Source organism: Paroedura picta, chromosome 2 (genome assembly GCF_049243985.1).
Source record: "Paroedura picta isolate Pp20150507F chromosome 2, Ppicta_v3.0, whole genome shotgun sequence".
Classification (NCBI taxonomy): domain Eukaryota; kingdom Metazoa; phylum Chordata; class Lepidosauria; order Squamata; family Gekkonidae; genus Paroedura; species Paroedura picta.
Genome location: NC_135370.1, coordinates 177,123,060 through 177,149,805, shown reverse-complemented (window position 1 = coordinate 177,149,805; position 26,746 = coordinate 177,123,060). Strand labels below are relative to the sequence as shown.

General features: G+C 45.9%; 1 protein-coding gene across 3 annotated transcripts in view; it reads left to right on the top strand.

Moving 5' to 3' along the window:
- The window catches only part of HIF1A (hypoxia inducible factor 1 subunit alpha), a 76,515-nt gene that overhangs the window by 2,166 nt on the left and 47,603 nt on the right, over positions 1 to 26,746 (top strand). The window contains exon 2 of one of the 3 annotated variants that reach the window (XM_077323917.1): positions 10,927 to 11,095. The exons of 1 other annotated variant lie outside the window; for it this stretch is intronic. In XM_077323917.1, the coding sequence (XP_077180032.1) occupies positions 11,025 to 11,095 (71 nt within the window). In that variant the 5' untranslated portion in view covers positions 10,927 to 11,024. Of the gene's footprint in view, positions 1 to 8,720; positions 8,777 to 10,926; positions 11,096 to 26,746 lie in introns of those variants that run through there. One more of the 3 variants, XM_077323918.1, reaches the window with a different exon arrangement.

Sequence of the window (26,746 nt, the reverse complement as noted above, 5' to 3'; positions counted from 1 at the left end):
GAGAGGCTATTTCCCCAGACATTTCTCTTTTCTTTTAATATATCAAGTACTTGACCCGTGATTTCTTAATTTGGGTGATCTGGTCTGTGTTGTGTATGGAATCCTTTGTTCAAAGTGGGCAGAAAAACAATACAGTTTTTTAAAAAACTTATACATTCATCAAGTTACCTGCCCTGGCTCTTGAAGAAGAAGCCAACCACAAGTCCAAACAATGGACATTTGTCCTTGTCCCATAACGCAAATAGTTTTTTGTTTCCTCTAAAATGATACAGGAACAAGATGGATTTTTAAGAGTGTCCTCAGATGCCTTGTTTTGATCAAATGTGATTTTATTCCCATAGTTACTCTCAGTTACACGTGGCTGTTTTTCGTGCCTTTTAAACTGCTTATACTGTAGTTGTCTGGGTACGTGTTTGTGTGTCTGCTAGAGCCATCAAGGTACAGGTTTTCAAGGTCTGTATGAACGGAGGGGGGTTTGCATTGGCTGCCACTGTGCCATGACCGAGGTTATACCTTGGAGGCCTCTCCTCCAGATACTGTCCAAGGTCGATCCTTGGTTGCTTCCAAGCACTTTGAGAGCCAGCTTGGTGTAGTGGTTAAGAACGCGAACTTCTAATCTGGCGAGCCGTGTTTGATTCCCCACTCCCCCCCCCCACATGCAGCCACCTGGGTGACCTTGGGCACGAAATGGCACTGATAAATGATCACATTAAATGAAGTTTTTGATATGGTTCCCCATGATGTTCTGATGGATAAGTTGAAGGACAGCAATCTGGATTTTCAGATAGTCAGGTGGATAGGGAATTGGTTAGAGCAGTGGTCCCCAACCTTTCCGAGGCTGGGGACCGGCAGGGCATCGGGCCGCGCCCGTGCGGACCGCGCCCGTGCGGGCCACGCCCACGGATCGGGCCTCGCCCGCGGGCCGCGCCCACGCTGCGCCCGCGGATCGGGCCGCGCCCGGGCCGCGCCCGGGCCGCGCCCGCGGATCAGGCCGCGCCCACGGGCCGCGCCCGCGGATCGGGCCGAGCGGGCATGGCCCGCACAGGCGCGGCCCGGCCCTGATTCCCTCTCCCCGCCTCCCGCAGTAAGAAGCTTCCCGGGCCGCAAGCTTGCGGCCTGGGAAGTTTTTTACTGCGGGGGCGGGGCGGGGAGAGGGAGCCGCGGCCCGGTGCCATGGCCTTTGCGGCCCGGCACCGGGCCGCGGCCCGCAGGTTGGGGACCACTGGGTTAGAGAACCGCACTCAAAGAGTTGTTGTCAATGGTGTTTCATCAGACTGGAGAGAGGTGAGTAGCGGGGTACCTCAGGGTTCGGTGCTCGGCCCGGTACTTTTTAACATATTTATTAATGATCTAGATGAGGGGGTGGAGGGACTACTCATCAAGTTTGCAGATGACACCAAATTGGGAGGACTGGCAAATACTCCAGAAGGTAGAGACAGAGTTTAATGAGATCTGAACACAATGGAAAAATGGGCAAATGAGAACAAGATGCAATTTAATAAAGATAAGTGTAAAGTTCTGCATCTGGGTCAGAAAAATGAAAAGCATGCCTACTGGATGGGGGATACACTTCTAGTAACACTGTGTGTGAACGAGACTTTGGGGTACTTGTGGATTGTAAACTAAACATGAGCAGGCAGTGTGATGCAGTGGTAAAAAAGGCAAATGCCATTTTGGGCTGTATCAACAGAAGCATCACATCAAAATCACAAAATGTCATAGTCCCATTGTATATGGCACTGGTCAGACCACACCTGGAGTACTGTGTGCAGTTCTGGAGGTCTCACTTCAAAAAGGACGTAGATAAAATTGAAAGGGTACAGAGGAGAGCGACGAGGATGATCTGGGGCCAAGGGACCAAGCCCTATGAAGATAGGTTGAGGGACTTGGGAATGTTCAGCCTGGAGAAAAGGAGGTTGAGAGGGGACATGATAGCCCTCTTTAAGTATTTGAAAGGTTGTCATTTGGAGGAGGGCAGGATGCTGTTCCCATTGGCTGCAGAGGAAACATCACGCAGTAATGGGTTTAAACTACAAGTACAACGATATGGGCTAGATATCAGGAAGAAAATTTTTCACAGTCAGAGTAGTTCAGCAGTGGAATAGGCTGCCTAAGGAGGTGGTGAGCTCCCCCTCACTGGCAGTCTTCAAGCAAAGGTTGGATACACACTTTTCTTGGATGCTTTAGGATGCTTTGGGCTGAACCTGTGTTGAGCTGGGGGTGGGACTAGATGGCCTGTGTGGCCCCTTCCAACTCTATAGTTCTATGATTCTATGATCGCATTATAACCTTAACCTACTGAGGTTATAATGTGATAAGACAGCCTTTCTCAACTTTTTTCACCACTGAAAACCCCCTGAAACATTTTTCAGGCTTCAAGAAACCCCAGAAGTGATACCATCGTGCAGAATATAAATTAGGATTGGGAAGTAGAGCTGTGGACTTGCCCACCTAGGGTCTCTCCCCTTCCCACCCCCTCCAGGCCCATCATTGGCCATTTTGAGAGGCGGGCCAGGTCAACAGGATCACATATGATCATATCACCTGATAAAAAGTTAACTTTTATAATATATATAAAGAAATAATTAATTCCTACCCATTTGGTAAACCTTGCCAGGGCTGTCAAGAAACCCCAGGGTTTCCCAAAACCCTAATGGAGAAAGCCTATGATAAGTCAAGTCCTACCGGAAAAGAAAACAATGCTAGGAAAAGATGAAGGCTGCAGGTAAAGAGGAAAACCCAACATGGGTTGGATGGACTCAAGGAAGCCTCCAGGCCTCAGTTTGCAAGGTCTGAGCAAGGCTGTTAACAACATGACGTTTTGGAGGCCATCTGTTCCACTTAATATTTCTGGTAAGGCCTTGGAAGAGGAGCTGGTCTCATAGCTTAAATGCTTAACACCCACTCCCACCCCTGAGTGCCTTTCTCCTCAAACCGGCCAATCACCTTCTGCCTCCCATCTCTGAACACCCCCTCCTCCTTCCATTTCCCTCTGAGGCTCGGAGGCTGCAGATCCCTCCTGCCTGAGAGCTGCCCCTGCCAGTGAGTTCCCTAACAGCCGCCTGCAGCCTTTCCAGGTCCTGGGGGGAGACCGTCTGCAGTGTTCTTCCACTCCACCCCCCCCCCCCAACCTAGGGCCCTTCGTAGTCCTGAATGCAATATTTTACTTATTTATTTATTTGATTTCTATGCCGCCCTTCCATATGGCTCAGGGCGGTTTACATACAACATGGGGGATAAATGAAACTAATACATAATTAATACATAACATAAACAAATACAACAAGAACAACGATCCAATAACGCAATTTCAGTGATCATAAGTTGGAAGCACTGCGCTTGACACACAAAACACTGGTCTTTTCGGGTGGTGATCAGGTTTATAATCATCATCGACAATTTGCCTAACCCGCCCTTTCCACAAGGCTAAGGGCAGGTGGCTTCAAATCAGAAATGCATTGAAATTTAAAATGATAATTTACATTCAACGTTTTCCAACTAGCCCATCTACCACTAGTTACTGTTAAATAGCACATACCGAATATTAAAATTGTAATATTACTATTTTTAAAGGGGGTAGCCTTGTTTGGGGAGCTGCATCTTCCCAAGAGGTTCTGATGGATTTTGGATCCTTTAGGGTTCTTCTAGGGAGGCCAGCTAAGTAGATTTTATGGGCGTTATTTTATGGGCCTCAACCGTAGTCCTGGTGGATCTGGGCTCAGCTGGCAGAGCATTCCACCGGGCCAGGGCTTAAAAAGCCCTCTCTGGGGCTGGGGACCCTGAGCAGATTTTGGTCTATTGTTATTGGTTATTGGTTATTGTTATTAAATTTGTTGCCCGCCACTCCCAAGCAGGCTCTTGGCAGGTTACAGGCATCCAAACTCCCATTAAAAACCCATTCAAACGGAAAAGAAATAACGATACAGAAACTGACAACCCAGCAACATGGTGGGAACCCCTCCCCCATCCCCAATTTCTACTACTACCTCCAGAGGGAGGAGGCAGGAGAGACAAGATACCCAAAAGTTGTAGCTAGACACCAGGGGCGGCGGCATTTATTTCCCCCCTCTGCCCCAGCCTCAACCACAGACTTTGCGGAAGAGCTCCATTTTGCAGGCCCTGCGGAACAGTGAAAGGTCCCTCTGGGCCCACAGCTCTTCTGGGAGCTCGTTCCACCAGGTCGGGGCCAGGACCGAGAGGGCCCCGGCCCAAGTTGAGGCCAGGCATGCTACTTTGGGGCCGGGAACGACCAGTAAATCAGTGCCAACCGAGCGTAAGGCCCTGGGGTGGGCATAGGGTGATAGGCCGTCCCTCATAATGCTCTTGGTGGGGCGTAGTACGAGAGGCAGTCCTGTAGGCATGATGATCCCAGACGGTTTAGGGGTTTGAAGGTCAGTTCCTTCCGACTGCAGAAGGCATTGCTTATGTGAATGCCGATTCAATTTGAATAGATTAAATGGGTTTAAGGTACAAAGAGTGTTACCAAATGTAGGCCAAATAAGTGCTGTGCTGTCACATATTAACCAAGTGGGATATATTCTGGCTATATATTGAACAAGGGGTGCCTCACGGCTTATGCGTTTAAAATGCATTTGTAAAAGGTCCTATGCCCTTCTGTTTTGTATGCAGTCTGCATCTCTCTTTTTAAGACATACCCTGAAGATGTCCAGGCATGTTTGTCAGGTGTATATGCTAGGGAACGGGATATGGTTTTACACCATTTTTATGCAAGATGAGGTGCGTGGATGATTTCCCCTGAACGTTCTGTGCAACAGCTATTAGAACTGGTTCGATACTTGTCTGTGTTTTGTTGGCCTACCAGAGGGCCTGTCAGGGTTATGTAGAGCAGGCTTTCTTAGCCAGGGTTTTGTGAAACCCTGGGGTTTCTTGACGGCCCTGGAAGGGTTTCCTGCATGGGTGGGAGTTAATTATTTTTTAAAGATGTTAAACATTTATTGGGTGATATGACCATATGTGGTCATGTCAAGGAACCCACCCCTCCCAAAACGGCCAATAATGGGCCTGGAGTGGGTGGGGAGGGGACCCAGGTGGGTGTATACACCGCTATACTTCTCAACCATATTTTCACAAATGCACCACTTCTGGGGTTTCTCAAAGCCTAAAGAATGTTTCAGGGGGTTCTCAAAGGGTTAAAAAAAAGGAAGAAAGGCTGATCTAGAATCACAGACTCATAAAGTTGGAAGGGGCCATACAGGACATCTAGTCAATGCAGAATCAGCCTAAAGCAGCCATGAAAACAAACAAAAAATCACATCAAAATCACAAGATGTCATAGTGCCATTGTATACGGCATTGGTCAGACCACACCTGGAGTATTGTGTGCAGTTCTGGAGGCCTCACTTCAAGAAGGACGTAGATAAAATTGAAAGGGTACAGAGGAGAGCGACGAGGATGATCTGGGGCCAAGGGACCAAGCCCTGTGAAGATAGGTTGAGGGACTTGGGAATGTTCAGCCTGGAGAAAAGGAGGTTGAGAGGGGACATGATAGCCCTCTTTAAGTACTTGAAAGGTTGTCATTTGCAGGAGGGCAGGATGCTGTTCCCATCGGCTGCAGAGGAAAGGACACGCAGTAATGGGTTTAAACAACATGTACAATGATATAGGCTAGATATCAGGAAAAAATGTTTCACAGTCAGAGTAGTTCAGCAGTGGAATAGGCTGCCTAAGGAGGTGGTGAGCTCCCGCTCACTGGCAATCTTCAAGCAAAGGTTGGATACAGACTTTTCTTGGATGCTTTAGGATGCTTTGGGCTGATCCTGTGTTGAGCAGGGGGTTGGACTAGATGGCCTGTATGGCCCCTTCCAACTCTATGGTTCTATGATTCTGTGAAAAAGCATCCATCTAATCTAAAACAGTCATAAAGTATCCATACTTTCTCAAACTCAATGTATATCCAGGCCAACACCTTGCCAACTGGGTACCCAGGGTTGAAAGTTCATATGATACAGACAGGATGGATGTAAGGATCTTTGGATGCTTCAGAAACATCTGGAGAGTCTCTCCTGGTTTGTGAGGAACAGTACTTGCATCATGTCTTCTCTCTGAGATATATATTGATAGGTGACAATTCTTTATATGGAATCAGGCCACTGATCTGTCCACCTTGATGGTGTCCTCTCCAATTGGTAGCTGCTCTCCAGGATCTCAGGCAGAGAAAGGTCTTTGACCACACCTGGTCCCCGAGATTGAGACTTTACATAGAGCAGGTGTTCTTCCAGTGATCTGTGGCCCTTTTTGTATCTTTAGAAACCACTTGGTCCATCGGAACCTTGTTATGACTCTTTTAAGCACCATCAGTGATGAAGAGTTTTACTTCATAGAATCATAGAGTCGGAAGGGGCCATGGTGGCCATCTAGGTCAACCCCCTGCTCTCAATACAGGATCAGCCTAAAGTATCTGGGATAAATATCTGTACAGTTGTTGCTTGAGGACCACCAGTACGGGGGAGCTCAAGACCTCCTGAGGCAGCAGATTCCACTGCTGGGCTGCCCTGACTGTGAAATTTCCCCCCCTAATATCTAGCTGATATCATTCTACATGTAGTTCAAACCCATTACTGCAGGTCCTCTCCATTGTTGCCCACAGGAACCTTTCCATGCTCCCCCTCTAAGCGACTACCTTTCCAATCCTTAAAGACAGCCACCCTGTCCTCTCTCACCATCCTCTTCTCCAGGCTGAACATTCCCAAATCTCTCAACCTTTCCTCATAGAGCTTGGTCCCTTGGTCCCAGATCATTCTCAGCGCTCTCCTCTGAATCGTGAACTCCTTTGAACTTCTACAGACAAACTCCTCTGACCCTTGAACTCCTCTGAACGTCTACAAACCAATTCCCCCAGATATAATATTGCCAGGTCATCGCCGTACCTTGGCATTTAGGGAGAATTAGCCCTTGGAAATCCAGTTTCTCTTGATCAGATATATTCACGCCACCGCAGTCCGGTTTAACGTGGATCCTGCTAGGTCACATGAATGCTGTGTTCAGATCAGATTAGAAAGAGAGACTGCTGAATTGAAACTCATAATGAAGCTGGGGCCAATGTATGCTCTTGGGCTTGCGTTTCCTGTCTCATTACCAATGCTGATTTCTCCACACCTACATATCGTGCTTAATCCAATGCCTTCTATTGTCATTCAGCAACTGAAATCGCTTCACTTTCCAAGATATGCCAGGTGGTCTCACATTCCAGCTGTATTTGAAGGAGTGTGGTGACAGAAATTTGGTTGGGCTGTAAGGTGCTCCTGTACTCTTGCCTTTCCCCCCTGCTTATTATTATTATTATTATTATTATTATTATTATTATTATTATTATTATTATTATTATTATTATTATTATTATTATTATTATTATTAGGATGCTTTAGTATGCTTAGGGCTGATCCTGCGTTGAGCAGGGGGTTGAACTAGATGGCCTGTATGGCCCCCTCCAACTCTGTGATTCTATGATTCTATGATTATTATTTTTAGATTTATTTCCCGCCTCTCCCGACAGGCTCGAGGCGGGTCACAACAACTAACAACTAACCCCATTAAAATTCCCATTAAAACATCAATCTACTAACATGACGGCTAAAAATCCCATCCCTCCCCTGCTGAGGTTAGGTGTCCACAAAATATAAATAGCCAAATGAAATGAGCATTTCTTTTGCACAAACTTGCACAAAAAACTTAGAAAAATTAAAAACATAGACAGAGCCCAGAGGCTAATCATTGAAATTACAAAATATGCATCCTTTATTTTATTTATTTAGAGGGTTTTTTTACTGCCTCTCGGGCTTTGCCGTCTCGGGATAGTGCACAACTAATTAGTAAACAATTAGCAAGTAAAAGTACACAATAAAACAGAAAAAATACATAAAACTTTTGACATTATTATTATTATTATTAATAATAATAATAATAATAATAATAATAATAGGAGTTGGTTCTTATATGCCGCTTTCCTCTACCAGAGAGAGTCTCTCAGTGGTTTACAATCACCTTCCCTTTCCTCTCCCTACAACAGGCACCTTGTGAGGTAGGTAGGACTGAGAGAGCCCTGATATTACTGTTCGGTCAGAACAGCTTTATCAGTGCTCTGGCGAGCCCAAGGCCAGCCAGCTGGCTGCATGTGGAGGAGTGGGGAATCAAACCTGGCTCGCCATATTAAAAGCAGCTGCTCTTAACCACCACACCATGCTGGCTCCCAATAAAATCATAGTTAACAATGTTAGCACCGACATAAAGTGCTGCAGTGAATAAAATCACTTCCAGGAGCAAACTGGAGGAAAGAAAAAAGAGGGAGGGACTATGCAGGTCACTCACAACCCTATCACTCATCCACTGTCACCTGCCCCCCCTTGAACCTTCACAGAATCAGCCTCTCTCCAGCCTCTGTTTAAAAATCTCCAAAGATGGAGGACCCACCACCTCCCGAGGAAGCCTGTTCCACTGAGAAACCACTCTGACTGTCAGGAACTTCTTCCGGATGTTTAGAGACACACAGTGCAGTAAACAGTTAAACAGCACAATAAGAATCATTAGAGTGTATTCCATAAAGTTAAGAATAAAACCTTCAGGGAGCTGTTTGATTTTCAGCAGGCCCAAAAGCTCTGTGTCAAAGTGATGTCTTGAGCAGTCGTCCAGGATCAAGCAGAAAGGAGGAGCAGCCAAGCTTTTTGAAGGCCAGGGGTAGCCGCTAGCCATACCTTGTGCCCGTTTCTGACAGAGGGAACATGGGGCAGGGCATCGGTCAAAGACTTCTGCAAACAGACAGGTTTGTACAAGGTAATTCTTCGGCTGTTTTGCGTCTCGGCACGTCCAGGGCTTCAGGCATCAGAACCAGCGCTTTTGAACGGAGCTTGGGAACAAAGGCGAGGCCAGAAAATGTGCTTCAAGGTTGCAGCTGGAAAGTAGAAAATCTTTAGTCGTTTAGTATCACCAACTTCCTCCATTGTGATTGTAACAATTCCCCCCCACTTGTGAGTCTGTTAACTGCTGACTTCTGCATATTTGGATTTAGGGTAAAGATTCCGGCGTGTCGTGGCCGTCTTACTTTTACGAGCATGTCTGACGCAACTGAGAGTTCATTCAAGTTTGCATGAATCATAACCGGAGAGTGACGCTAAGGCCAGTCATTTAAAGCGAGCGTATGCTTTGTTGAGGCTTGATGCAGTTCCTCCTCTGCCTGGGAACGGCATTTGAGTCCAATGGCATTTTTGAAGAAGAAACAAAGTTTAATTCATGGTATCAGCGTCCCAGTTCCTTGTATCCGAGGAGGCGTGCGTGCACACAGGTAAAGGTTTTGGGGTCTTAAACGGTGCCGCCGGACTCAAGCTTTGTTCTCAACTTTTTTTTACCGTTTAGAAACCCCCTGAAACATTTTTCGGGCTTAGAGAACCCCCAAAATGGCACAATTGTGCGGGATGTGGTAGGGAAGCATAGCTGTGGACAGCTAATAAATTTAAATAATAACAATAATAATAATAATAATATTGCCCACCTGGGGCCCCTCTCCTTCCCACTCTCTCCAGACCAGTCATTGACCATTAGGAGGGGATGGGGGGACGAGGTCGACACTGCTGCTTATAGAGATTATTGTAAGGGTATGATTTTATGGGGATTTTATGATTTGCTAGGAATGCTGAGATGTTGGAAATGTTATGGGATTATCATCATCATTTGACTTTTAGCCTGCCACTTCTGGAAGGCTCGTGGCAGGTTACATTCGATAAAAATCCCAATAAAAAACCCTAAAAATACAACAGTATCCTGACAGAAACCAACATCCAAGACATATGCGGCGACATAACACAACTAAAATACCCCCCTAAAAACCAACTCTGGTGGTGCCATGGAAAACAAACTCAACTGCCCATGGAATAGTCCATATGATGTGAACTGCCGTGAGCTGGGAGCAGCAGTATACAAACAGAATCATAGAATCATGGAGTTGGAAGGGGCCATACAGGCCATCTTATCACATTATAACCTCAGTAGGTTATAATGTGATCATAGAATCATAGAATCAAAGAACCATAGAGCTGGAAGGGGCCATACAGGCCATCTAGTCCAACCCCCTGCTCAACGCAGGATCAGCCCAGAGCATCCTAAAGCATCCAAGAAAAGTGTGTATCCAACCTTTGCTTGAAGACTGCCAGGGAGGGGGAGCTCACCACCTCCTTAGGCAGCCTATTCCACTGATAATCAATATGGTCATATCACCTGCTAAATGTTTAACAAATTTTAAAAATATATACAAAATTAACTCCTACCCTTCCAGGAACATCAGGAAACCCCAAGGTTTCTTGAAACTGTGGTTGAGAAAGTCTACGTTCAGGCCAATATGGTTTCCCACTTGAAACTGTCCTCTCCCTTGGTTCAGCCTCCTATTCTTCGTTAATCTGCTGAAGTATTATTATTATTATTATTATTATTATTATTATTATTATTATTATTATTATTATTATTATTATTATTATTATTTGAATTTATTTCCCACCACTCTCAACAGAACTGGCTCATGGCTGGTCACAAGATAAAAATAAGTTACAAAGTCCCCTAGAAACCCCGCTAAAATTACGACAATGAACAGAGATACAGATTCCAATAACAAGCGCGGCAGCAAACCAACCCCTCACCTACCCCCGCTGGGGACTAGAGGAGAAATGCTGGCCACCACTGTTAAAATGTGGTGGAATACCAGCCCACAGATCTTCTCTCCACACTGGCCTCAACCATAGACCTGGTGGAAAAGCTCCGTCTTACAGGCCCTGCGAAAAGTTGAAAGCTCCCGCAGAGCCCGTAGCTCCTCCGGGAGCTCATTTCACCAGGTAGGGGCCAGGACCGAAAAGGCCTGTGTGTAGCTGTTAACTAGATTTCCCCCATCAATGAGAATCTGAAACCCTCTCCCGGTTGCTTTTTCAGGTTCCGATATAAGGGGAAACCATGGTTATCCTCAACCAAAACGTAGAGGGGCAGAAGCCGCTTCATAGACTACGGGCGAGGAGCACACATTCGTAAAGATGGTTTCTGGTTGGTTCGTTCTGGAGCCCTGGTTCATTCCATGCTGGTTTGAAGGTGACCCTGAACAAGGGTGAGCGTTGAAGCCAAAGAGTCACATTTTTCGTTCTCATTCCCCAAACGGCCCGAGATATTTTTAGCACACTATTCTTGTCTTACAAATGAGTTTTGGCGATAACCTTGTTAAATGCCTCTCTCTCGTTTTAGAGTGGACATAGGATATGAAATTTTGTTTGAATTCTATCTTCCCAGGATCTGAGTAACCTGACCCTCCCGGCAGAAAGCTTTTATGTTATCGTAGGTGTCTGTTTTATGTACGGTATTTCAAATCCATTAGACCGGCAGGCTTTAATTACCGGCATGATTTATGTCGATCATAAATCAACAAGGGCTCCAGTGTTCTTAATCCCTGAAAACGAACTGGGCTTCTGTATGCGAAATAGCCCCGTTCCTCTGAACCCAAGTGCCCCGTGTGTTCTGCAGAGTCTTATTAAAGCATTTGCCTGTGCTTTTCCATCTCGTTTCCATTGTGGGCATGCATAAATAGTTGAGTATGAGCCGAAATCAGGAACATGCTTTCGTTTCACTAATTCAAACATTTGTTTTTTGTTTTTTATTTATTTATTTATTTAGATTTATATACCACCCTCCCCGAAGACTCAGGGCGGTTTACATTGAACTAATCAATAATACATGAAGCAGACTTCGTTAAAAAGCATACAATAATTAATAACAGTGGTTGTAACAGTATAACAGAATAATATAACAGTATAACAATATGGTAGAGGAATGGAAGAGGAATCCGGGGAATGGTAGAGGACAGGAAGGCCTGGAGGATCATTGTCCATGGGGTCGCGATGGGTCGGACACGACTTCGCACATAACAACAACAATAACAACAATAACAATATACTAAAATAGTATAAGGATGCAACAGTGCAATGACACAACAGGTCCAGAGCGCTCTGGTGGAGTTCTGGGAGGAAGGGGGGGGAGAGGGAGGAGACCGGGGGCCCTTCATTCGCTGTTGGTTGTGCCTGGTCTCAACCAAATGCCTGGCGGAAGAGCTCCTTTTTGCAGGCCCTGCGGAACTGTTTAAGCTCCGTCAGGGCCCTGATCTCCTCCGGGAGCTCATTCCACAAGGTGGGGGCCAAGACAGAGAATGCTCTGGCCCTGGTCAAGACCAGGCGGACTTCTTTAGGGCCAGGGACCATTAGCCGATTGGTGGCGGTGGAGTGCAGGGCTCTTTTGGGGGCATTTTGTATTAATAGCTAAAATTAGCATTTTTCTGGCCTCCCATTTGTTTATACGTTTAACTCAACAGTACCAGTTGGAGAAGCAGTTGGATGGAAGGACAGACTTGCTTGTGGGGATTTCTCTCACTTCATAATGGTGGTCCCCCCCCCCCCGACCATGTAGTGAACTTTTGGGAGTTCATTCTGAAAAGCAGTTCTCCTTGTGATGTGGGGGTGAGGCTGCTGCTTGAGAAACAGGCACTTTATTGGATGTGTTGGACTAATTCAGCCTTTCTCAACTTTTTTTGCTGTTGAGAACCCTCTGAAACGTTCTTCAGGCCTTGAGAAACCCCAGAAGTGGCGCCGTTGTGCAGAATATAAGTTCTGAATATAACATAGTTCTTCAAGGCTAGTTTTTATCCATTCAAATAACTCCACCCAAGTTTGGAGCCCATATATAAGAAAATAACGTAACACCAAAGTCCAGCATCTTGTCTCACACAGGGGCCAGCCAGTTCCTCTGGAGGGCCAACAACAGGGCAGAGAGGCCGAGGCCTTCCTAAGAACATCAGGAGAGCCCTGCTGGGTCAGACCGGGGGTCCATCCAGTCCAGCCTCCTGTCTCACACAGGGGCCAGCCAGTCCCTCTGGAGGGCCAGCAACAGGGCAGAGAGGCCGAGGCCTTCCTAAGGACATCAGGAAAGCCCTGCTGGGTCAGACCAGGGGTCCATCCAGTCCAGCCTCCTGTCTCACACAGGGGCCAGCCAGTTCCTCTGGAGGGCCAGCAACAGGGCACAGAGCCTGAGGCCTCAGACACCATGGTTGGTATCCATTGGTAGATTTCTCCTCCCTGAATATATCAAATCCTCTTTTAAAGCTACTTATTTCTGTGGCCATCATTACATCCTCTGGCAGCACATTCCACGTTTTAATCCTTCTCTGTGTAAAGTAGTCTTTCCTTTTGTCCATCCTGAACCTACTGCCTATCACCTATCAACCCATAGGTAAGTGATGCCATTTACAGCATATTGGCATGCCAAAAGGAAAAAGGAACTTTCTCTTTTTCAGAATTTTCTTCACTTGGAGGCAGTCCTTTGGCTAGTTGAATTGTGTATTCTAAGTGCCACCAAGTCGCTGCTGATTTATGGAGACCATGTGAATGAATGACCTCCCAAATGTCCTGTCATTAACAGCCGTTGCTCAGGACTTGCAGACTGACCTCTGTGGCTTCCTTCATTGAGCCAGTCCATCTGGGTCTGCCTGTTTTCCTTCTGCCTTCGACTTTTCGTGGCATTATTGTCTTTTCCAGGGGCTAAAAACGTGACCTAAAGTATGTTACTCACTATTTTGCATATTGATAGATATGTAACTTTGGGGATGCAGGTTCCGATTACCAAATCATTATTTAGGAGTTTTAAAAAGTCCATTCTGGAGCAGATCCCACAGCAGATCTCACCCGGATGGCTATAACAGAGGAGACGAGTCTGCACAGCTTTGATAGGGCAATGTAGCAGAAATCATAAATTACCAGTTGGATCTCGTAGCTCTGAAAATCTGCTGTTGTGTTTTGCCGAATATTAATGAGGTTGTCCAATTACCAAGAGTGTCTTTGGTTCTCATTTAGCAACTGCTAAATTACCTTTGGCATTTGTACAGACCTGGAGATCATTGAGTTACATGTTTTGTGTAGCAAAGGCTCTTTTGTGAGCGGGTAATGACTGCTGTTTAGGGATGTGCAGTTCAGCTGAAAAATATCTGAAAAACTTCAATCAACATGACTTGGGTTCGTTTCGGGTATCGTTAAGCTGAGCCGCAGTTCTCCCTCTTATTTGGGAACCGAATTGCTGATCCCGAATCAATTTGGATTGATTTGAGTTTCTTGAATGGCTGCTGCAGAGATGTTTAAGTACTCCACCAAGCAGCTGATCCTGAGGATCAGCTGTTTGGCAGGATTGTGAATAATCTCTCCAGCAGACCCCATCTGATGCTGCAGAGAGCTGGCTATCCGCAGCATCACCGGTTTGTTGGGTTTTAGTGGAGCCAAATCGATTCAGGTAAACCGGAATCACTGCACCAAGGCAGTGATTCGGGTATATCCCAATCAATTCAGTTGGAATCAAAATATACTAAATTTTTTAATGTGTGTATGCATCCCCACTGTTTGCTTGGTGCAATTTTGATTTTGTTAACCTCCCTGAATGTATCAGTGGACTATGGGGATAATAATCAAAAAAATTGGTAAACCTTTGTCTCTCTTTCATTCTAAATTGGGCCTTTGTCTCTCTTTCATTCTAAATTGGGCCTACCAAGAGACATAGGCTGATTCTGCACTTACTTTGTTTATTCCATTTTGGATCCTGTTGAATTCAGAATGATTTGAACTCGGGTCTTCCTCTATCCCCCCCCCCCCCATTGAAACAGAAAAGTGTACTGCATGTGATTAAGGAAGTTCAGAAGAGGGGGAAGCCAAGTGTAGCAGGAGCCTCTTTCTTTTCTTGAACTGGATTGGGGGGGGGGGAGAGGATTGGAGACAGCAGAGGAGGGGGAATAAATCCAAGAGGCAAATCTCTGCCAAGAGAAGTTATGGCTTCTGGATCTTCTGCCAAGAGGTTAGGGTTTCCCCTCTAAGGGAAGCCTTGCAACCTGGGACCAAGAAAGCCTTTGAACTGACGCTTTCACCAATCAGGTCTTTTCTACGGCGTCGGAGGCTCAGCAGCAAGTTATTTCGGGGAAAGCAGACAGCTGCACACTTACTCATGCCGATTTTTCAAATATCGAAGTTTATATCCATTCCAGGATATCACAGGGGAAAGGTAGGGTCACTCCGGAACAATCCTGCTTGTTGCAGAGGGAAATTTTTAATCATCGAATCATAGAATCATAGAGTTGGAAGGGGCCATACAGGCCATCTAGTCCAACCCCCTGCTCAACGCAGGATCAGCCCAAAGCATCCTAAAGCATCCAAGAAAAGTGTGTATCCAACCTTTGCTTGAAGACTGCCAGTGAGGGGGAGCTCACCACCTCCTTAGGCAGCCTATTCCACTGCTGAACTACTCTGACTGAAATTTTTTTTCCTGATATCTAGCCTATATCGTTGTACTTGAAGTTTAAACCCATTACTGCGTGTCCTCTCCTCTGCAGCCAACAGAAACAGCATCCTGCCCTCCTCCAAGTGACAACCTTTCAAATACTTAAAGAGGGCTATCATGTCCCCTTTCAACCTCCTTTTCTCCAGGCTGAACATTCCCAAGTCCCTCAACCTATCTTCATAGGGCTTGGTCCCTATGAATCGACCCAAGTCAAAATGGAAATCGCATTCAGTGTAGACGGCAGGGATTGAATCGACCTGGGATTGGAATAAAAGCTCTGTGCAGATTCAGCCATAGTTTCCTGACTAACAAGCCATGATGGAACAGATCAGCAAGGAAACCTCGATTCTCGTCATTTGGACTACAGAATGTGAGCGTTACATTTGCTACCGAAATGCACACTGGGATCTCTTTTACACCCTCCTCATGACATTGTGATCCAGGAGCACTAAGGAGCAGCTTTAGCAGTTCTCTTTCGTGGGAGTTCTTGTTGAGCCTGATGTTTACTATGCTGATGAGAAATTTTCTTTGTCATTTGACGTGACTCTCATATCTGGCATTGAATTAGCAGTACAGAAATGAAGGTTGCAGAGAATGCGCATTAGAAGTCATGGAAATTCCCATCTGTGGTTCTAAACCTGATTTTGCTTGTTCTCTCTTGCGCTTTGGCGTTAGCTTCATAGAAAAAGAAAGCTAGACTTATTTAGAGTAAAAGGTGGAGGCGGTTAGAGGAAGCGGGGGTCACCGAAGACTGAAAAGTCATGAGGGGGAACCAGAAAGGTTTACCAGAAAGTTCTCAGTTCTGGAAAGGATGTTTAAGTAACCCAATCTGCATGCTTACAGAATATCCTTCGGATTATAAATGTGCCTTAAAGTTCTATACATTATACATATTTAGCATGTTGTTGTTGTTAGTTGCGAAGTCGTGTCCAACCCATCGCGACCCCTTGGACAATGATCCTCCAGGCCTTCCTGTCCTCTACCATTCCCCGGAGTCCATTTAAGCTCACACCAATTGCTTCAGTGACTCCATCCAGCCGCCTCATTCTCTGTCGTCTCCTTCTTCTTTTGCCCTCGGTCACTCCCCACATTAGGCTCTTCTCCAGGGAGTCCTTCCTTCTCATGAGTATGTTAGTTTCATCTTCAGTATTTGAGCCAAAGTATTTGAGTTTCATCTTCAGGATCTGGCCTTCTAAGGAGCAGTCCGGGCTGATCTCCTCTAGGACTGACCGGTTTGTTCGCCTTGCAGTCCAAGAGACTCGCAAGGGTCTACATTTAGCATGTAGGTAATAACAAATGTGTGTGTGTATATGCACACACGTGCACACATATAAAGAGAGTGAGATGGTTTTTTCCCGGTAGTGATTTCCCATGTTGGTTTCCCATCCAACAGTCTAGTGAATTTCCTGCATTCTGCAGGGGGTGGGACTATATGACCCTGGTGTTCCCTTCTAACTTTATGATTCTACTACTTGTAAGTTTCCAGGCTGTTTTTCTGCTGCCCTAAAAGCCAGTATGGCCTTGGATAAAAAGCCAAGGGTCTAAGGAAGCGGTGCACGTATATAAGGAAATATGCCCTTATCTTCTATTGGAGTCCCTCCAGAATTCCTGCAAGCTTTGTCTGAGAGCCGGCCAGAGAAGCGCATGATACGGCACTTTCCTTGACCGGCACATTTGGTACTTGATCAGATGTGTTATTAAACCCACGTTTCCCAGAAGGTCAGAACAAAATACCAGCAGTGTCGACTACAGCCATGTCAAGCCAATTAAGCTGACGAAGCAAACAAAGATACGGCAAGCGAGCTGATATTTTTTTGGAACGGCTTCTGCTGGCGAAAGAGTACGCAAGGGCTTCAGACTGTTGAGTTGCAGCTGGCCGTCTTTTCAGGCTGTCCAGATTTCCCCCAAGCTCAGAAACTCACTACTCCTTCAACAACAGAAAGCGATGCAGTGAAAGATTGTCTTACCTGTTTCGTGTTATTCGTTCCCTGGGACTTCAAAGGATTTGTTTAGCAGGTTGGCACGGTGTGGCTACGTTGCCATTATGCCATGGAAGCTATCTAACTGCCTCATTCTGCAAGACCAACCCAGCAATACTTTTCCTAAGAGACCCTTACAAGGAAAAGGTCAGTCAGACTCACACAGAGCTGGAAGAGAACAAGAGCCGTCCATTCCGGCCTCCCCCCCCCCCCCCGCGAACTGAAAAATCACACACTCCTGACACGTGCTCATCTGATCTCCTCCAAAAAAACAGCGGAGACCCCGCCACTCTCCGAGACAGCATATTCCATGTACAAACAGCCCTCAGAACTAATATTTAAGTGTCGATTCAAACTGAGCTCCCGAAAGCGTCCACCTCGAATAAATCTTTGTTGGTCTTAAAGGTGCTATTGGACTCTGTTTTTAATGTTTAAGTGGAATCTCCTTTCCCGTAATTTGAATCCATTGCCCCTAGTCCTTGTTGCTAAAGCTGCAGTAAATAAGTTGGCCCCCTTTTCAACCTAATTAAACACAACTATCATTAACTTGCCCTCCTTTTCCGAGCTATGCATACCCAATTCCTTCAACCTTTCAGATAGGATGCAAGTTAACAGCGAAGCTGAGGAAGGAACTAGAGCTCATTCATTCATTCATTCATTCATTCATTCATTCATTCATTCATTCATTCATTCATTCATTCATTCATTCATTCAAATTATGCTGCTGCTCTCCCAAAAGTCTTGCAGTAGTTCCCAGCAATAATAAAGTACCATAAAATACCATTCAAAACCCCCTAAAACACCCCTTACATTACGTTTTAATCAGACAGCGATCTAGTTCCTATAAATCGCAATCTCCCCCTCTTCCACCCCTACACAGCCCGTGGGTCAAGTTCTCTTCTGCTGGGAGTGAGGGACTAGAGATGGTCCAAGAAACGAGGGTATTTTTTGACACCCATTAATGTCCAGGATGGATGGTAGGTTTGGTCACTGCATCTAGAATCATAGAATCATAGAGTTGGAAGGGGCCATACAGGCCATCTAGTCCAACCCCCTGCTCAACGCAGGATCAGCCCAAAGCATCCTAAAGCATCCAAGAAAACTGTGTATCCAACCTTTGCTTGAAGACTGCCAGTGAGGGGGAGCTCACCACCTCCTTAGGCAGCCTATTCTATCTACCTCTAGGTAGCAACACAACCCCAATGCTTTGCTTTTAAGGATGTATCTATTATTAGCTGCTTTGAGCTTGTTCTCGTCTTTACCGGACGTGCATTTTGGAGAGTCACGGTTTTATTCTGGAGTATTAGGATTATCGTGTCAGGCTGGATGCGTTGTAGCAACCACAGAAAAATACGTGTGGCAGAAATTAATCTTGGCTTTCGTTGCAAGCGAACCATTGGGGTTTAGATGTAACATCGGCAGCCTTCATTCTATCCTTCCAAGGTTCTGTTTTAAGTGGAGGAGGGGGGAGGTCTGACATCACTGCAAAGGTTTCCTTGCCAGGGATAATGCATTTATCTGATGAATGCTCAATATAATTTGGTGTGGCTCTCTGAGTACTCGGCTGCTTAATCCCGGTGACTGACTAAATAGGGACTCATTGGGTGGAAGTGGTTTTGAGGTTGCAGTCTGATGTTTGGGTGGGAAGAAAAACCAGCCTGGTGCAGTGGTTAAGAGTGGCGGCTTCTAATCTGGTGAGCCAGGTTTGATTCCCCGCCCCTCCACATGCAGCCAGCTGTGTGACCTTAGGCTCGTCACAGTCATGATAGTGCTATTTTTGTAGAGCAGTTCTCTCAGAGCTCTCTCAGCCCCATCTGTCTCCCATGGTGTCTGTTGTGGGGAGAGGAGGGGAAGGCGATTGTAAGCTGCTTTGAGACTCCTTCAGGCAGTTGGTTATAAAAAACAACTCTTCTATTCTAATAATGCATACATATCTATACACTGACCTTTCACTGGGACTGTAATTTGCAGTGGTTTTTCTTGCCAGGACAAACTCCCCAAATTTTGCGTTGGTCTAACGTGTCCAGGCTCGCTGGAAAAGTCAATAATGTTAGGAAAATTGAAGGTTTTAGGAAAAGAGGAGAAGCCAAGATGGATGTACAATCAAGGAAGCCACGGCCCTCTGTTTGCTAGACTATTAAGAATACGACATTTTGGAGGAATTTCAGAGGTTATTAATTCATAGATTCGCCATGAGTTGGAAGCAGATTGCCAGCATGTAACATCCAGTAGGCAGCTTGAAGAGAAACCACAGATTTACCCGTAGATTTTTGGGAGGGATAGCAAACAACATAAGACAGAATCAGGATACAGGATGATCTTGATAGGCTTGAGAATGGTCTAAACCAGTGGTCCCCAACCTTTTAATCAACTTTTTATAGAGTTTAGACTCTAAACTGAATAAAATGAAGTTCAGTAGGGACAAGTGTAAAGTTCTGCATTTAGGTAGGAAAAACCAGAGACACCAATATAGGATGGGGAAGACTTGTCTTGGCAGTAGCATGTGCGGAAAGGACCTAGGAGTCTTAGTAGACGATACATTGAACATGAGTCAGCAGTGTGACTCAGTGGCTAAAAAGGCAAATGGGATTTTGGGCTGTATCAAACAGAGTATTGTGTCCAGATCGCAGGAGGTGATGGTACCACTTTACTCTGCTCTGGTTCAACCTCACTTGGAGTCCTGTGTTCAGTTTTGGGCATCCCAGTTGAAGAGGGATGTAGACAAACTGGAGCATGTCCAGAGGAGGGCAACAAAGACAGTGAGGGGTTTGGAGACCAAGACGTATGAAGAAAGGTTGGGGGAGCTTGGTCTGTTTAGCCTGGAGAGGAGGCGACTAAGAGGGGATCTGATAGCCATCTTCAAGTATATAAAAGGCTGCCATGTAGAGTAGCGATCCCCAACCTGTGGGCCGCAGACCACATGTGGTCCGTTGACTAATTGGAGGTGGGCCGCAAAGGACGCCTTCTCCCCCCCCCCCTGGGCCCTTTACCTCATCCCCCCAGCCCTTTACTTTGGGTGTCCTTGTCTCCCATCACTCCCAGATGGGACTATCTCGCTGCAGAGAAACAAGCTCAGGGTTCCCATTGATTTGTCATTGTCATGAGTTAAAATGTCCATGAAAATGAAATGTTCCTTATGTTCATTGTTGTGGTGTGTCTGTATCTTATTTTGAAGGGATGTTTAAACATTACCATAGCGATCAGAGAGCGTTAGGGCAGTGGTTGAGAGTAGAGGAGTAAACTACCCCCCCCACCGGGCCTCAGTAAAATTGTCAAGCGTTGAGTGGTCCCCAGTGATAAAAAGGTTGGGGACCACTGATCTAGAGGATGGACCAGAGTTGTTCTCTCTTGCTCTGGAGTCTTTTCTACCCTCCCAGGAGACTTTTTTTACTGTAGCCTTGGCCGTGTTTCACCAGCCTGGAACTGCAACATGAATTGGGCTGGAACCAGTTCGCCATGGACTCTAGTCAATGTAATATTAAGGCTGGGATATCATTAAATAATTATATAGTGTCGGTGCGGACATTTGACTTTCGGTTCCTCCCTTGCGTGTTCCTTCCTACCACAGTACTTCTCCCCCCCCCCCCTTTCATTTGCCTCTCGGCCATCAACAAAAATTGCCCTGTGTTGATCTTTCTTTGATGGGGGATGACTCCAATGGGCTTCAGGGCTCTAGAGATATGAATTTCCCAGAAATATTCAGGCCAGGAAAAAAAAATTAGGGAAGAATTGAAATGCACACCATGTTTTCTTTCTCTTCAAACCCAATGATACTTAATGCTGTTTTTACAGAATAAAATCATAGAATCATAGAACCACAGAATCATAGAATCATAGAGTTGGAAGGGGCCATACAGGCCATAGAATCATAGAGTTGGAAGGGGCCACACAGGCCATCTAGTCCAACCCCCTGCTCAACATAGGATCAGCCCTAAGCATCCTAAAGCATCCAAGAAAAGTGTGTATCCAACCTTTGCTTGAAGACTGCCATTTTATATTCGGTACAATTTTATGTGCTACCTTTTTGGCTTATTTACAGAATTCAGAAATGTTAACACCTTAGTTTTCTGCAAGGAAAAGTGTGCCTGTACCTAATACAGAAAGGCCCAGAGGGAAACCCCCACACCTCTCAGTGCCTCACCAATTTTTTGCCATCCGAGGGAAAAAGTGAAAGCGGTAAACAAAAGCAAGTTATTTGAACAGAAGCAATTCATAGAGGAGTTGCAGTAGGTAAAACAGGGTATTTAGATGTTGATTTAAACAGTATCCCATTGAAAACGTTGAACTTTTCAACAATATATTATCATACACATCGTAGTATATTAATTATGGACCCAATTACTCATATTTAAACAATTAACATATATTTGAAAACACGTATTTTTAGAACCAGAGTCATTTAAGGGCTGAGATTCATTCTGATCAACACGTGGAATAATATAACATGGAAATATCATAGAATCATAGAGTTGGAAGGGGCCATACAGGCTATCTAGTCCAACCCCCTGCTCAACGCAGGATCAGCCCAAAGCATCCTAAAACATCCAAGAAAAGTGTGTATCCAACCTTTGCTTGAAGACTGGCATTGAGGGGGAGCTCACCACCTCCTTAGGTAGCCTATTCCACTGCTGAACTACTCTGACTGTGAAAATTTTTTCCGGATATCTAGCCTATTTTGTTGTACTTGAAGTTTAAACCCATTACTGCGTGTCCTCTCCTCTGCAGCCAACGGAAACAGCATCCCGCTCTCCTCCAAGTGACAACCTTTCAAATACTTAAAGAGGGCCATCATGTCCCCTCTCTTGTAATATGTAAGCTTCAGACAACATTTCCTTTGCGTATAATCTACAGACGTCACATTTTTAATTTTGCTCCATTTGGCTTGTTGATCTGGGGATCTCGGGCAAAGGTTTAGAGACAAAAGAGGGGTGACATTCACCCCCATCCCTTTCAAAAAGGTTGTCTGCATGCTGAATTTTTCAGCCTTCCAGATGTTGGCAGGCAGATGTGGCCTATTCTTTGTCCCTCCCCCCTTAGCTTGCTACCTTGGGTCATTTCATGGTCCTTAGTACCATACCATTTAACGCTGAAAGTAGAGGCAGGAAATCATTCTCCTGTTGCCTCTCCTTAAGTGTCCTATTGCATGCATTTAAGTCATTCTGATTTCTCTTCCTCCTTCCGGAGCGTGGAAGCAGAGTAGCTGTGCTTTGGTGTGAAAAAGATATACACGCTGCTTAGGATTGCTCTTAACTCTGGAAGATGCATATTTGTTGGATTTCTATACCATTCTTCTTCTCAAGTGGGCTCTGGGTGGTTTCTAATAAACAATGTAGATAAAACCCCTACCCCTGCCCTCACCGTATTAAATCCCCTCCGCCCGGTTAACCAGACTGGGAGAATCCAAAATGGGGGGGAGGGGTTTGCCAAAGAGGAGGAGGGAGGCCCATATCATTCCCAGATAGCCATGGCCTCATCCGTAAACCTGATGGAAGAGCGCTGTTTTGCAGGGCCTATGGGACTTTCGACAGCTCCATCAGAGCCTGGATTTCAACTGGCAACTCAAGATTATCAGCAAACTGGAATTAGCAGAGTACAACAGTGTCCAGGGAACATATTGGAGGAGGCAGTCCTCTAGCGCCTGGATCTCATCGGGCCTTGACGGTCAATACCAGGACCTCGATCCAGAGCTCCACCAATAACTTGTGCAGCTATCGGAGGGCAGATTGAATATGGGCCCCTCCACATGTTCCCCATTGTGACCTGTGCATTTGCGTTCTGCGCCAGCTGTAATTTCTGAGCCAACCAGGAAAACTGGGCTATAAAAATAAGGAGAAGAAGAAGAAGAAGAAGAGTTGGTTCTTATATGCCGCTTTTCCCTACCCGAAGGAGGCTCAAAGCGGCTTACAGTCGCCTTCCCTTTCCTCTCCCCACAACAGACCCCCTTGTGAGGGAGGTGAGGCTGAGAGAGCCCTGAGATTACTGAAGAAGAAGAGTTGGTTTCTATATGCTGCTTTTCTCTACCCGAAGGAGGCTCAAAGCGGCTTACAGTCGCCTTCCCTTTCCTCTCCCTACAACAGACCCCCTGTGAGGTGGGTGAGGCTGAGAGAGCCCTGATATCACTGCCCGGTCAGAACAGTTTTATCAGTGCCGTGGCGAGCCCAAGGTCACCCAGCTGGTTGCATGTGAGGGAGCGCAGAATCGAACCTGGCATGCCAGATTAGAAGTCCCCACTCCTAACAACTACACCAAACTGGCTCTAATAATAATAAAGATTATTTATTTGTTTATCTATCTATTTCTGGGGCCAAGACCAAGGGTAGCACCACATGGAGCGAGCCACAGTAATCCAGCTTGGGGGGGACCATTGCAGGGACTACTGTGGCTGGGTCTCCTGAGGCCAGAGAGGGTGCTAGTATCTTTTCCTGGCGCAGATGGCAGAATGCCTGGCGCACTACATTCGTGACCTGAGTCTCCCATCGATAAGGAGGCCTCAAAGTTCACCCCCAAACCCTTGGCTGTGCACGAAGCTGTTAATCACGCAGGGAAAAGGTGCTTCCTCCACTTCAAGGCAGAGAAAACACTCTTCTTTCACGTCTGTTGATCTAAATCAGGGGTAGTCAAACTGCGGCCCTCCAGATGTCCATGGACTACAATTCCCATGAGCCCCCTGCCAGCGAATGCTGGCAGGGGGCTCCTGGGAATTGTAGTCCATGTACATCTGGAGGGCCACAATTCTAAATACTTGTTCGGTGGCTTGCATCCACAGCCCTTCCCACTCCCCAAAATCTGTTCTGCCCTGGAGCCCCCGTGAGAGAACAGGAGATTCTTGCTAGGGTAATTTGCCCGAAGGGAGAGATAGCTACTAATTGGTTAATATTGGTGTAGCCTCAGATCTCTCCTGGATTCTCTTTGGCCAGTATGGCTCTGGGGAGTTTCCTGCTCCAAATTTCCCATGGCCCTAAACATCCTGAGTCTTTTTTCTTAATCATTTCCTGATATTCATTTGCCCTTGCCCAAGCTGTCTGCATCACTCTGTAGTCTTTGTGCACGTCTCCGTAACCCAAGGCAAAACAGCCATCAGGTACTGGGGGTGGGGGGTGGGGGGCAAGGGTCAGCTCTTTCTGTCTTGTTTTCCTCGCCAAGAGCCAGATTGCATTGAATCAACCCCCTGAAGAGACCATCTGCTGATGAAATGGCCAGATATCATTGTAGAACTGCAGAAAGGGAAGAGCAGAAATGGTGTTACAAAGAAAAAAAACATCTACATCCCCCCCTCCCGTCCCCAAATCTGTTCTTGTTCAAGAAATGGAGAAGGGGAAAAAAGGGTCCTCCAAAGCAAAGCTATTCAAGAGTAAGGCACCCACCTGATATTTTGCGTTGTTCGTTTACTTAACGTGCTGTGGTTATTTTCTGGATTGCTCGGCTTGCTGTTGGGAGTCTCCGCGAAACCATGTGTGGCGGGACATAAACCTCAATAATAAAAAAAAGATTGTGCAAATGTTGTTGTATTTCTCTGGCACGTGTTTCTCTCTGTGGCTGGAGCAAGGCAGAGGCAGCAGTCCTGGGTAAACAGAATTTTATTGTACTAAATTCATTTATAAGGGCCGCCTTTCCCACTAAGACTCAAGGTGGATTGCAAAATTACATGAACCCCAGTTTTAAACGGACTGAAACGGACTCCGGGGAATGGTAGAGGACAGGAAGGCCTGGAGGATCATTGTCCATGGGGTTGCGATGGGTCGGACACGACTTCGCACCTAACAACAGCGACAACAAAAGTTTTAAAAATGCAGATTGGGTGATTGATCCTTTGTCATGTATTTCTCTTTGTGGCTGGAGCAAGGCACAAAGGTAAATGGGTTTTTATTAACTTTGGTTGTATTAACTCTTATTGTATTGACATCATTTGTAAGGGTGTCTTTCTCGCTAAGACTCAAGGTAGATTATGTTTTTTTTTTTAAACAATTCCATCAGGCAGCCAGGACCTCCAGGAAGTGATGGAATGTAGAACAGGAAACCTGCAAAATGGAGCTCTTCTGCCAGGTGTTTGGTAGAGCAGCAGAAACCTCCAGGAAAGGTTGAGCCCAAGGGACTCTTCAAGGGACTATTCAAGGTTGAGCCCAAGGGACTATTCAAGGGACTATTCAAGGTTGAGCCCAAGGGACTATAAAACAAACCACTGAGGAAGAGAACAAACTTGAAAACTGGCCGTTGAAAAAGGAGAAAAAAATGTGTTTATTCGGAACCCGTTTTGGCTTATATTTGCATTGGATTATGTTGACCTGTGAAAGATATGAAAGCAAGATCTATAAAATAAATTGCCATAAGGATTACAGTTTTGTACCAGCCAACTGGTTGAAATTTTTTTAGTTAGGCGTTTGGTCAGTAGTTCTCATCTGGTCTAATGCCGCGACCCCATACAGCATGCGTGTGCACGCTGGCCTCCTCCAAGGCTTCCATGAACTCTGAGGTGGCTTAAATCCCTATTGCTCATCTGTCACTTGCCACCCCCTTGAACCTTCACAGAATCCGCCTCTCCGTCAGATGGCTACCCAGCCTCTGTTTAAAAATCTCCAAAGACGGAGAACCCACCACCTCCCGAGGAAGCCTGTTCCACTGAGGAACTGCTCTAACTGTCAGGAACTTCTTCCGAATGTTTAGACGGAATTTCGTTTTAATATCATCCCATTGGTTCTGGTCCGTCCTTCTGGGGCAAGAGAGAACAACTCTGCTCCATCCTCGTTATGGCAGCCTTTTAAATACTTGAAGATGGTTATCAGATCCCCTCTCAGTTATCTCCTCTCCAGGCTAAACAGACCAAGCTCCCCCAACCTTTCCCCCTACGTCTTAACGTGCAACCCCCTCACCATCTTAACGTGCAACCCCCACGTTGAGAATCACTGTTCTGTGTTCCAGGACCTGGCAGTAGGCCATGCCTGGAACCTTTTGGTGATCTACCCTCTGCTTTCCATCACCAGTCTCTCTCATATACCTTCCGGCACCAACGTCCCCGGAGTTGGGGGAGGAGTTTTTATTGTTACCATCATTTTAGCGGTATGGTTTAGGGGGTGTTAGTTTTATTTTATTGAAGCGGTCGTTGACAGAGGCGAATGGAGAAAACATTCCTATAGAATCGCCGAGGGTCGGACACGACTGAACAGATAAAATCATAATCAGCTTTATTATATTGCGATGTCTTTAGGTTGTAGATCTGTTTTATGTTATGTTAAATTGTGAACCGCCACAATACAGGAAGTGGGTTAGAAAGGTAGAAAATAATGCAAAGGTAATCCATACAATAAACATTGCAACCGAGTACGGCCCTCCCTCTCTCTTATGCAACAACCACAGCGGCTCCATCACAGTACAGTTCTAATTAGCCCGCGTATTGAAAGCTGCCGTGAGCTGAATTGTTTGATACC